This window comes from Wyeomyia smithii, chromosome 3 (assembly GCF_029784165.1).
Source record: "Wyeomyia smithii strain HCP4-BCI-WySm-NY-G18 chromosome 3, ASM2978416v1, whole genome shotgun sequence".
NCBI lineage: Eukaryota > Metazoa > Arthropoda > Insecta > Diptera > Culicidae > Wyeomyia > Wyeomyia smithii.
The window spans coordinates 164868781-164882178 of NC_073696.1; the positions used below are offsets into that span (position 1 = coordinate 164868781).

Sequence of the window (13398 nt, forward strand, 5' to 3'; positions counted from 1 at the left end):
CTATCTACGGACTGGTTGGAAGGAGTCATATGCCCTATCTACAAGAAGGGACATAGTAGGGACTGTAGTAATTATCGAGGCATAACCCTCCTCAGTTCCGCTTACAAAATTCTCTTCCGTATCCTGTTCCAGCGACTGAGGCCGTTGCAAGCTCCAGGTTGCCTTTGTTGGAGAATACCAATGCGGTTTTCGAGTGGGGCGATCTACAACGGATCAGATGTTTACCTTGTGACAGATTCTCGACAAATTTCGAGAACACAACTTGCAGACGCATCATCTGTTCATAGACTTTAAGGCGGCGTACGACACATGAGAGGGGTGGTAGGTACGACGCGTGGAAGACAGCCTAACGGCTGGTTCGATGCTGAGTGCCATAGAGCGACAGATGAGAAAAACCGTGCCAGGAGCCGCATGCTCACTGCGGCTACGCGTCAGAACAGAGAGAGGTACAGGGTGGCAAGAGCTGCCGAAAATAGAACTCACCGTCGGAAGAAGCGCGAGTACGAGGAGCAGGTGCTCGCCAGCGCAGAGTACAGCTATGCTGAAAACGACGTGCGGAGATTCTATAGAACTGTCAACAGAGTCAGAAGCAGGAATTTCCCTGTGCCGGTCATGTGTAATGACAAGGACGGCAACCTGCTTACTGATAAACCGGCGGTTGCAGCCAGGTGTAAGGAGCATTTTCAGGCGCTATTGAACGGTGAGGAGCCGGATGAGCAGAGCAGGAACAGGATGACGATTATGAGTGACGAACAAGCTGTGGAGCCACCGACACAGGAGGAGGTGAAAAAGGCGATAAGTGAGCTGAAAACTATCGGCAACTATCGAGGGATAACGTTGCTCAACTCCGCATATAAAGTGCTCTCCCGTATCCTGTTCTTCAGATTGAGACCGCTAACGGAATCCTTTGTTGGCGAATACCAGGCTGGTTTTCGACAAGGGCGTTCCACGACGGATCAAATTTTCACCCTGCGACAGATCCTCGATAAGTTCCGGGAGTACAACTTATTGACTCACCATCTGTTTGTGGACTTCAGGGCGGCATACGACTCAGTGAAAAGAAATGAGCTGTGGCAGATCATGCTGGAACACGGTTTCCCTACGAAACTAATAAAGCTGAGTCGTATGACACTGGAGGGATCCAAATCGTGCGTGCGGATAGCTGGCGAGACATCAGCCGCGTTCGTAACGTTAGATGGACTGAAGCAGGGGGATGCGCTCTCCAACTTACTGTTTAACATCGCTCTTGAGGGTGCAGTACGAAGAGCAAACGTCGAAAGTAACGGTACGATCATCACGAAATATCACATGCTTCTTGGTTTTGCGGACGACGTCAATATCATCGGTATCAACCGTAAGGCCGTGGAGGAGGCTTTCGTACCTTTTAAGAGAGAAGCAGCGAGATTGGGACTTGTCATTAACTCTGCCAAAACGAAGTACATGGTAGCTGGCAGAGAGCGTGGGAGTCCCCGTGGTGTTGGTGCTGAGGTGGAGATAGATGGGGAACGATTTGAAGTGGTTGACGAATTCGTTTATCTTGGTACGCTTGTGACATGTGACAACGATATGAGCCGTGAAGTGAAACGACGAGTTGCAGCTGCGAACAGGGCTTTCTACGGACTGCGTAACCAGCTAAGGTCCCGTAGTTTGCAAACTCGCACAAAACTAGCGCTGTATAGGACGCTGATACTCCCGGTGGCCCTTTACGGACATGAAGCATGGACGCTGAAGGAAGCTGATCGACGAGTGCTCGGAGTTTTTGAGCGTAAAGTTCTGCGATCGATACTTGTTGGTAAATTGAAAGGTGGAGTGTGGCGCAGACGCATGAATCACGAGTTGTACCAGGTATACAAACATGCTGATATAGTGAAGGTTATACAGCGGGGCAGGCTTCAGTGGGCTGGACACGTAGCCAGGATGCCTGACGAGAGAGCCGCCAACACTATCTTCAGTAGAGAACCAGGAAGAGGCCGTCGACTCCGTGGTAGGCCTCGCACGCGGTGGATGTGCGCGGTGGAAGAAGATGCACGATCTGCTGGTGTACGGGGAGACTGGAGAACGGCTGCCCAAGACAGAAGAAGCTGGACATCTCTAATTAGTTCGGCCCTAGACCGGTGAACGGTCCGTTAGCCAAAAAAGTAAAAGTAAGTACGACACAGTGAAGCGCAACGAGCTTTGGCGAATAATGGTAGAACATGGTTTCCCAACAAAACTAATTAAACTGTTACGTGCGACGCTTGACGGTTTCACATCCTGCGTCAGGACAGCGGGCGCATTTTCGAACGCGTTTGTGACGTTGGATGGTCTGAAGCAAGATGACGGGCTCTCGAACTCACTGTTCAACATAGCTTTGGAAGGTGCAATACGAAGGGCAGGTGTGCAGAGGAGCGCACCATCATCACTAAGTCCCACATGCTTCTGGGCTTTGTGGACGACATTGATATAATTGGTGTTAACCGTAGAGCAGTTGAGGAGGCCTTTACGGCTCTCAAAAGGGAAGCTGCGAGAATTGGACTCACCATAAACACTGCCAAACGAAGTACATGGTGGCTGGCAGAGAGCGTGGTAGTTCTACGGGTGTTGGTGCTGCGGTGGAGATGGATGGGGATATTTTCGAAGTGGTCGACAAATTTGTTTATCTTGGTACTCTCGTGACATGTGACAACGAGGTGAGCTGCGTGGTGAAAAGGCGGATTGCAGCGGCGAATAGGGCTTATTACGGATGGCTTAGCCAGCTTAGGTTGCGCTCTATAGGACTCTGATCCTCCGGGTGGCGCTCTACGGACCTGAATCGTGAACGTGGAAGGAGGCCGATCGAGGAGCGCTTGGGGTCTTCGAGCGTAGAATCCTGCGATCAATACTCAGAGGTAAACTAGAGAACAAGGTGTGGCGCAGGCGCATAAATCACGAGCTGTACGAAGTATACAAACACGCTTATATTGTCAAGCTGATGAAACACGGCAGGTTACAGTGGGTTGGCCATGTAGCATGGATGGCGGATGAGCGACCGGCAAAGATAATATTTAGCAGAGAACCGGATAGAGGTCGACGACTTCGAGGCAGACCGCGCACGCGCTGGATGTGTGCTGTCGACGAGGATGCCAGAGCAGCGAGAGTAAGGGGAGACTGGAGAGTAGCAGCCCAAGACCGAGTTTTGTGGAAATGTATTCTGGATTCGGCATAGGATCTTAACGATCTGTCGCCATAAAAATAAAAGTAAAGTAAGTAATAATCAAATCAAGCAATTTCATGCAAACCGACAAACACAAACAAGTTCGCAATGATTATAAGATTTCTTGGTTGTGTAAAGCGGCCCCTTTTCACTCAACACACGCAAGAATCATGTCAAAAAAACCTAAAATTATTCCACCTAGCAGTCAGACCAAACCTTTCTCATTTCAACTTATTATTTGTTATTATTCGAACACTTCAATTTTCAGAAAAAAAAACACCTTAATAATATTTGCGGATTCATTTTCTGTCTGGATAACACGTTTTGAAACTATACCGAACATTTAAAACATAACATTCAAACACATATGAACATACATTACCACATGGTCGGTGTTAAGTCAGACCAGACCAAGTGACATTTTGATCATTTCGAGAAAAACGAGTTTGAAGTTTGTTGCTCTGAGAATTTTGAAGTTTTCAATATTTTACGCAGTTTTGATGTTATAAGTTGGAGTAACTCTCTAACTATATCATGCAATGTGACAATTGAAAAAAAGGAGTGCCGTGAGCTCAAAAAGGACAGGTTTGTAACTGATTAAATGTTCTTGGTCCACTCTGATTGAATCAAAGAAGAATCATTAATGACTTGGTCCATTATGACTGAACAATTGCACAAATAATTTTAGACTGTGTTTGTTTTAACAAATCAATGGTAGGAGCGGAATGTTTTAATGGAACAAAAATATGGTTAATTCACTCAGTTAAGTTATTCGTAATCATCCACTTTCTCTGCAACCTTGGCCAAAATTGCCGTAAAATTGATGATGGACTGGATGGTTTCCTCGTGTTTTGGTTCAGGAGTTTCTGTCACGTTTGGATGTAGTGCTTCAAGGACAGCTTCATGAAAAGTTGGCACAGTTTCTTCATTATTGACTAGAAAATAATATTGAATAGATATTGACAACATGCTTTACACACTTAAATGTCAATCGAGTCAGCTTCTTCTTGTATTAATATGAAAGGTCTTACGTGTTCAATCAGAGTGTACCATGTACATTTTCCTCATTTACTGGTAAAGTATACTTTTTTGACTAACGGGCAGAGAAGCATTCCGATAGTGTTGCCTGATAGTGTTGAAATTCATTTATGTTGACTTTAAACCGATGCTGTAAATTGCGAATTGCGATGCGAACCGATGCTGTTGCGATAATTTCAACTTTTTTTCTGCTTAACACATGGTTCACTTTGTTTGCACACTATAAGGCATTATATCAGGTCATGTTAGTGACAGCAATAAACGGTCCAAAAACACATTCAAAACTACGGCAGTGCGTGAAACTTTACAGATTCCGATGGGGGGTGAGTGAAAGAGTTCTCTGATACAAAGAAATCCGGAAAAACGCTTGAAAATTCTTCCGTTCGTTCGCTTTTATCAATAGCTGACCGAAGGCAGTCTCCTTGAAAATAAACACTTGGTCCATTCTGACTGAACACTGTAATCGCTTTTCATAGGTCATGCAGACAAAAATCTTGCTGTTATTTCTGCTGTTTTAAAGACAAATAAAATCTGATTATTGTGTGATGTAGCTCAAGAAAATCTTTATCCAATACTATCGATAACTCGTTTTTTCCAATTTTGCGACTTGGTGCGGTCTGACTTAACACCGACCACATGCAAATAACATGACATAAACATGTTTCAAATATATAACGCGAAAATTTTTTGACGTAGGACTACGTCTAACCGCACTATATCGAGATACATTCCGCGAAAACTAAAACCAAGATGTTGGAATGAAAGATTTCAAACGGTTATGCTGATGTAACCACATGATGGATCACAATAATCAATATGTCATTAGATTGATAAAATGGTGGACAATTTTGGGATTCTTCAATTTTCATTATCACTTCATTGTAGAACAGTGACAAATTAATGAAAGTTTCAAGGTCGAATTTTCACCAACAATGTACCAATCATATGCGAGCACGCCTGGCACAGACTTCATGAATAGACACCAACTGCCTGCTGTGATATCCTGTATACTGCCGGTACCCGCATAACTGTCCCATACTGATTTTGGTCACTTTTGAGTTATCATCTGGAATCGACTTAATTGTTATCATATTTTCTGGAAAAAAATTAAAATTGATACTTTTGTATGGAAAAACATGGAAAAAATACCAAGTTGTTTTTGTCCCATATTGAAAGTACCCGCATTACAGTCCCACTGCATAGTGGTACAAACTGCAAACATATAATTTTGCTCCAGATTAGTGTATATCGGATTATTTTAGGCATATAGAAGTATGCCATTTAATTACCTAGACTAATGTTGTTTTTCTGTAGTACAATCTACGTTGCCAATGATACTGCCGGTGGCTGGTTGAATTTATATGTGATGGGGACAAAATATGCGAGTACTTTTGAAATGTACCCGCATATTTTGTCCCATTTTGTCTTTTTTTCAAGTTATATAACGTAAAACCAATTCCATACATGGTTTTTTGTTCTCAACAATAAACTTGTGGTGCCATGAAACTGTTATGGTCATTGGTTCTGGATGTAATTGCTGGAAACCCGAAAATTCACGGATAATATTAAATCGCCGTTTTCTCAACATGTTGTTTTCCATTATGGGACAGTTATTCGGGTACCGGCAGTATAGCAGTGGCAAAAAAAAATGACAGAATCTCCCCGTCCCAATAGGTCAACTAATGGTAGCTTCCATGAGCCTAGACTATTTTGATGTCTTGAAGGTGAAGTTTTTTCGGAAAGTTCGTAACCACCTCCACTATCAGACAGTATTACGTTCTGCTGTTAATAAATATGTTAATGTTTAGCAAACTGATGTCTTGAAGGAGAATATGATGGCACAGGGAGTAGTACTGCACCGAGCAATGTATGAACAGATCGCTGGTTACTCGTCGTCTATCAGTGCAGAAAAACTCGATATTCTTTTTGTGCAGTCAAGCCAAGTGAAAACTACATTGCCGCTGTTGACGCACAGTGGGGAGTGGAACACAATCGAATTGCCGTTTGAATTGTCTCCTTCTTCTTCTTGTTTTGTATAGCAGCAAATATCAGAATTCAATATGATTTTTCGGGTGCCGCAAAATATGTTGCGCCGCCGGGGACAACAAAATGCGTTGTTTATTTTTAAACTCTACGCTCAGCTTTTTTCAGATTTATTTAAATAACTGAGTAAAAGGTATTAAAAAAACAATAGAAAACCAAAATGCTCCGTACAGATCTTTGAATAGGTAGCTAAACGAGCTGTACTGATGATTATATTTTACTAGCTAAATGAATTTAGTCCAATATGACAACACTAGTTGCATTCCCCGGTGGCGGTATAGAGGAAAACCAAATTCATTTCATCTTGATATTAGAGTTCCGACATAAGTATTTGTATTTTTCAATTGAAAATTTATTTGAATTAGCATTTGCAAGAAAATATTTCTTTCCATAACCTTACTTGTAATTGAACAACGTTATGCAAACATTGATTACTAAGGCTAATGTTGTGCATCGTTCTAGCCCAGTTTATTTTCGAAGATAACAGACATATAACTTTCAAATATGGTAGCTTCGTATTTCTTTGGTATCTTGAAACTGATCAAATTTTTTCTGATTGATTCTGTATACTTATAAAATGTGTCAATTGACCTGAATTGATTGTTAACATGTTCATAAAATTCTATGTCAATTTCAAATTTTCTGTAAATATACATTTTCTACTAAAACTGTAATTCGTTATCGATATTTTTTCCACGAGCTTGGAACTGCAGGAAAAAAATTATGTTACATCTTTGCCGCTTTGTGATCGGTGAGTGAGCCAACTTCAACAAGACAAATAGATATAGAAGGAAGTTTAATTTCTACTAAATCGTACTCAATTAAATATTTTATAGAAGGTTGCCTTTTCGCGTATTCAAGAAAATTCGCTGTATTAGAATGAATGAATATTCATCAATGGTCCAGAAACCAAATTTAGGGGGAAATTTAATCAAAAATTAGGGTGACAAAATTTTTGATGCTATCAAGTAACTGTTTTTATTTTTGTAGATAGAAAACCTTGTTCTACAATTTTATAGCTCCAATAATTTTAGGTAACTTTGTAAAAAAAAGTTTTCCTCTAAAACATTGCTATAGAGCTCTAGACCCAAATTTCCCCCTAAATTTGGTTTCTGGACCATTGTGAAAGTAAAAGGGAATATTTTTTCTTCTAAGATAGAGTGCTGCAAAGAAATAATCAAAATACAGACCCCGTTCGATTTTGGCAACACGCCAGAATTTTTTCTGTTGCCAAAATCGAACCATGCCAATAATGAACGGTTCTTTTTTCATGACTTGACTTTTTAAATGGTCAAAGACGACTTTAACAGTATAAATGGCCACCAATGAACTAGTTTTAGTTCCAAGTCTTTTGAGGTGTCGCTTGATAAATTTGGGCTGACGACCTATATACTTGATATTGCCACCCGAACCAAAATACCTTCCTTTTGGAAAATGTTGAGCTTAAAATTGTTTAAAATAAATCAAGCAAACTACAAGAGTAAAACGAGCTCAAATCGAACATAGCTTCAAAATAAAATTATGAAATTATTGTAGTCCTACGTCAACTATGCGGTCGTGTCTTGGATACCATCCTCCTACTATTTTATCGTGGTATAATCGAAACGTCACTGTACTCATATTTAGGTTGGACTCGATTATATATAGACTCGATTGCATATCATTCAATTAAATATCATTTTAGATTCGATTATTTATGGTACGATTTTTTGCTATTTCAAAGATGACTTTCTTTTCACAACTTTTAAACTACGTGTTCAATAATTACAAAATTAATCAGTTAACCTTTTACTAGCCCGTTCATCTGATATCAGCATTGTTCAAATTGGTTGTGTAGTCTCTGCAATATTGAAGTTACGTGATTTTCACATTTTAATACATTAAAGATGAAGGTACAGTCCGATTACAGTGAAATTCAGAAGGGTGTTATAAGGCAGCTAGACCTTTCATTTTACACTAATTATGTGGAAATCGGCTCAGCCGTCTCTGAGAAAAGTGAGTGAGTCTAAGTAGTCTTCGGAATATGTTTCTTTTCAAAGCCGCATTTAACATTATTGAACATAACAGGCAAAGTAAAAGTTCGATTGCAAAAAAAAACACTAAGGTCTTATGTGGCAACAAGACCTTCCATATAACACTGATTTTATGAAAATCGGTCCAGCCATCTCTGAGAAACATGAGTGAGATTAAGGGATAATATCCACCAAATGCTCAAAAAAACAAGGCTTTTTTCATGATTTTTTCTTAAGGACATTTGAGATGTAAGGTATATGAATAATATATCGTTGTATTGAGCAACTCTTGAAAAATAGAAAAAAACAATTTTATTGCTACTTTTTACAAAATGGCGGCTGTGCAGCAATTGCCGTAAACCGCTTTTTTTTAAAGTTCTTCCGCGGCGAGCAGTAGAAGTCGTGCCCAACTCCACCTATAACCAAACCAAAAATTTTTTTTAATTATCTACCTTAGTATCTCTAGTGGAGTACACATGATTATATTTTTAGAATTTTTCTTCGCAAAATGGCAACGGTTTGAAAAAAAAAGTTCTTTTTCGACAAAAAAATCGACTTTGTATATAACTTTTGTTGTTGTTAATCAATTGCAAAATCGTGTGTACTTAACTAGATAATCTAATGAAGAAACTACAGTTAAAATTTCAAGTCAATCGGATGTAAACTTTTTCAGTTCTACTGCTCGCCGATTTTAAAAACATGGTTTTGAGAAAAACGCGTTTGAAGTTTCAAAATGCTATAAATCTTGAGAATCGCAATAATAAAGCACCTAATAATTTGTTAACCTTCAGTCAGCCTTCCTCTTTTTATCTGATGTAAGGCTGCGCCTATCCTTTTTCGCGGAATCAGACATTCGACGTTCAGTGACTTTGACGCGGTTGGCGTCCGAAACCACGCAAAACTCAAACTTGTCACTCACATTTAAGTACTTTTGAGTATAACTCACAGTTAAAAAGTATCAAAAAACTCAAACAAAGAACGTATACAACGAGAACGGCTGATCGAAAACAAATGGAAATTGTGAGTAAACACGTGATGTAAAGACGCTTGAAACTTGATGCAGCGACCTCTATACTTCAAATTTGAGACACGATATCGATCATAGGTCTCTCCCAGCTGGTCTCGAGGTACGATGCTGGCCTAACAAGCCATTCGTCGTAGGTTCGAGTCTCGACTTGGGAGAAACTGTTAGTGTCAGTAGGATCGTAGCGCTAGCCCCGCAATTTTCCTGTACACTAACAGTTGGCTGCGAAGTCTGTGTACAATAAACAGAAGGTCAAGTTCCGATACGGAATGTAGCACCAAGGCTTTGCTTTGCTTTTTATCGATCATAGGTAACTTCTACTAGTTTACAAAGCTTCGAAATTAAAAACAAAAACGATCATCGCCAAAATATACGAAAAATGTTATTTTGGAGCTTAAAACTGTTCAGTAAAAATCGATTTAAACGAATTTTGAGTTTAGATCAGTACTTGGGCGATGTAGATTTTAGCATGATTCAAGCCAATAAAAAATGATAAGAAAAATTTTTTTTTGGTGGATATTACCCCTTAAATAGTCTACAGAACACGTTTCTGTCCATAACTTTTGAACCACATGTCCAATTTTGAGAAATATTCAAATGTAAGGGTTTTTCAAATAGCCCGTTTATTTAAAATCAACTTTGGTAAAATCGGTTGTGTAGTTTCTGAGACAATGAACTTTCGTGATTTTCACATTTTGATGAATAATATACAAACTAAAAATCCGATTACAATAAAATTTAATAGTGTTTTACGAGGCAACTAGACCTTTCATTTGAGAATAATTTTATGAGAAAAAGGGCCAGCCATCTCTGAGGCGAGTGAGATAGAAAAGTTGCAAACACACACATACATACACATACACACACATACACACAAACTTCGGTTTTGCCAGTGATTGCTACACCTTTCTAGGAGAAAGGCAAAAAGGTTAAATCCCTGAAAAAAATGTTTGCTCCGATTATTGACCTTAAAAGAGTTAAATTGCATTCAAGATATTTCAATTTTTATATTCAAACTTTACATTCAGGTGTATTTCGGATGTACGAATGCTATTGCCCTAATCATGTTCTGAATTTGATAAAGTCGTTCAAGATGCTCTAATTGAAAAGAATCACTCTAACTGAAAAGAATCACTTGTGGTAATTTTTTAGATTGGCTTTTTTAGATTCAGATGTCCTGCTAGAAATTAAACGAAAAATAATCAAGCAATTTAAAGCGATTGATCCAACGTAGCTTTTGTCGAATACCGCGAACATTCAACTCCTGAACAGTTTCAAGTTTTGAACTTAGCATTGATTGATTGATCACGGTCGAAATAATCCTGCTGAATAATGAGGAATAGCAAACTTCTGTCCAAAATTACTCGATGTAAACGATGCCATAGCGTTGTGTTAAATTTATGAAAGTTTATAACCGTGTTATAACACATAATTCAGTTTATATTACATGTTGTTGATTCATACCGAAAAAATGTCCATCTGATACAAAATCCGCACATTTTAACACCAAAAGTTATGAATCATTTCAAACTTAAATTAGGATAATAACATTACCGTATAATAGAAATACAAGTGTGTTTTAATGCGTTTATCGGGAGATATATGCTAAAACGAAAAAAAATCGTTCAAATTTCAAGTAAATCGATTTCTAAAATATATGCACTTTGTGGGCCCATTAAATAAACTTCAATTTTTCGTGGCTTAGGGCTTTTCAGCGGTGGTCCAAATCGTTATTTTGTTCTATTTTTTTGGATCAAACTCAAATTCACTACTGCACCGGTGGTGTAAATTTTGTTTTATACCAGATCTAAATTGAAAAAATTGAAACTGGAAGGTATACGTTTTGGTCTATTTTTGTCACTTTTTGGAACAAGAAATAGATCGTTCTAAAACCCCCTTTTGCTGGTCGGTTCTAAAACCCTTTGTACGCTGCCAATAGGTGGGTAAAATGTCATATTTCAATTGAATACCTCATGTTTGGCTATTTCCATATAAGCGTTTTGCGAGTGTTGGGGAATAAACGAAACAAAGATTTTTTATGACAAATCATAATTCATTTTTGTGGCTTTTCTGAAGCAGAATATGAACAGGTTTGTCGTTTTTGGCATCAAGGAAACCGACCAGCAAAAGGGGGAATTCTGAAAGACCATAACCGTCGCCTTAATTGTATTGGGACTAGAGGAGAACTTAAGAGGCCAGGAAAATGTTCCTAGAAGACACTGAACTGAAAACGTTCAAAATGCTGGGGTGACATTGCGCATTTCGTTTCGAGCAACTCGAACAAAACTAAATGATCGCTGGGGGGCGTTATGTTTCGTTTTTCGTATTTTTCGACTTTGCGGGTTAGATGAGCCGCAGGACAAATGACAATGACTGCTCCTTTTAAGCTTGAAGCATAACTGGCAGTATGTGACCTACGCGATCAAATATTTTACGCTATCCTCCGAAACCCTACTTGTAGCAGAAATTTTAGATCATACCAATCCATCCTGAGAAATGTCATTGACGCTCGGGTCAAACCGTCAAATCCATAAAGTCTTGTGGATATAAAGTGTCTTGCCAAAGTAATTGTTTAATGTGCGTAAAAATGATCGAATTTCCGTTTGTTAAATATTGAGTGTTTTTTATTATAACAAGTCTCATTAACTAATAGCATGGGGTATTGAATTGTTGACAGTGTGACAGATGTCAGCGGTTAAAAAAACAACAAGATATACAACACCGGTGCGGAGAACGAAAAGTTGGTCTATATTAGCTGGTTCTATTTAGGTTTCGCTGGTGTAAATTTAGTATAAAGTTGTTTCAAAAATAGACCACCGCTGAAGATGCCCTTATTGTAGAAGTTGAAAGGAAACTTTTTCAGCCCGGCGCTCATTAAGATCGATAGTTTCAAAAACGGCGATATAAAATATGGCCATTATACTATACTACTGTGCATAGGTGAAAAGTCTCTTATCTCTCTACCATATACGCGCTTATGTGTATACAGATACACATTTCTCGGTAGGAAAAGTCAAAAAACATTCAAAATCATCCATGAGGTATCATTTAGAAATGGTTTCATGCATGAATGAAATTTTACAAGAGAAACAACCAAAATCTCACTTCTATGAGCTTTATCTGCGGGATCCTTTTGTAGAATAACCCTTCTTTTTGAAGCGAAAAGAGGTCCTGAATCTACATCGTGGATAACAATTTTTATCGCTTCACCATCTAACGAAGTCTGTCTTCTGGGTGCTTCCAAATCCTCTAGAGCAGGGCATTGATAAATTGGAATATTTGCCGAATTCTGATTGTTTCGCAGTGCTGAAATATCAGGTCTACAAAATATTTAATTAGAACACTGTATTACGATTATTAACCATGTTATAAACTTACAATTGTGAACCTCTTCGCTTGTTTCTGCGTTCATCGTCTACAATTAACGCTGACTGTTGTACACGATCTGGACTTGATAATTCTTCTGTTTCTAAACTGTTATCCGTAATTGGAATTTTGTATGATGGCCTTCTTGAGCCGCATTTTTCAGGTTCATTTAAGGAAGCAGCTTGCAGAGCTGCTGCCAGAATTCCCGGAGCGTAAACGTCATAGGCTGATTTTCTGTAAATAAGTAAGCAAAATCACACCACACTTGAGTTTTTTGTTCATTTGAAAATAAGTTTCAACGGTGAGCTTAGTAAAAGTTAGTAGTACCTAACTCTTGTTTTCAAAATGTATCTCGAAGTCTTTAGATTAGTAATTGAAATTGTGAACTTTGTGAAATAGATACTTTGTTTGGGTGCTTGTCGACTGTAACGTGATAACATATGACACTTTCTACCGTGACATTACAACGTTTTGACTCTCAGGTTCTCTTAGGGATCTCTTGCGGTTGCATATGATCCGGGATACCAGTAATGTCTTGTTTCAGGGTGGTGTCGAAGAATATAGCATTATCAGAAGTATCTAAAAGTGCGACATTGAAAGGAACGTATAAAGAAGGGTTAATATCTTGAGCCATATAGTCAAATTATAAAGTCATAAATCTGGATTGAGATTGAAGTTCGACCAGCCTCTCGAAATTTTCAATTACTAATGGGTTCATAACTGTGCATCGAATTAGCAACCGG

General features: G+C 38.9%; 1 protein-coding gene across 1 annotated transcript in view; it reads right to left on the reverse strand.

The window, feature by feature from the left end:
* LOC129730681 (uncharacterized) overlaps positions 1 to 13110 on the reverse strand; it is a 413412-nt gene extending 400302 nt beyond the window's left edge. The window contains exons 1-3 of the mRNA XM_055690213.1: positions 12983 to 13110; positions 12668 to 12889; positions 12395 to 12609 (exon numbers count right to left, since the gene is read on the reverse strand). Coding sequence (XP_055546188.1) covers positions 12395 to 12609; positions 12668 to 12889; positions 12983 to 13095 — 550 coding nt within the window. The 5' untranslated portion in view covers positions 13096 to 13110. The remainder of the gene's footprint in view (positions 1 to 12394; positions 12610 to 12667; positions 12890 to 12982) is intronic.
* Positions 13111 to 13398: the final 288 nt, after the last annotated feature.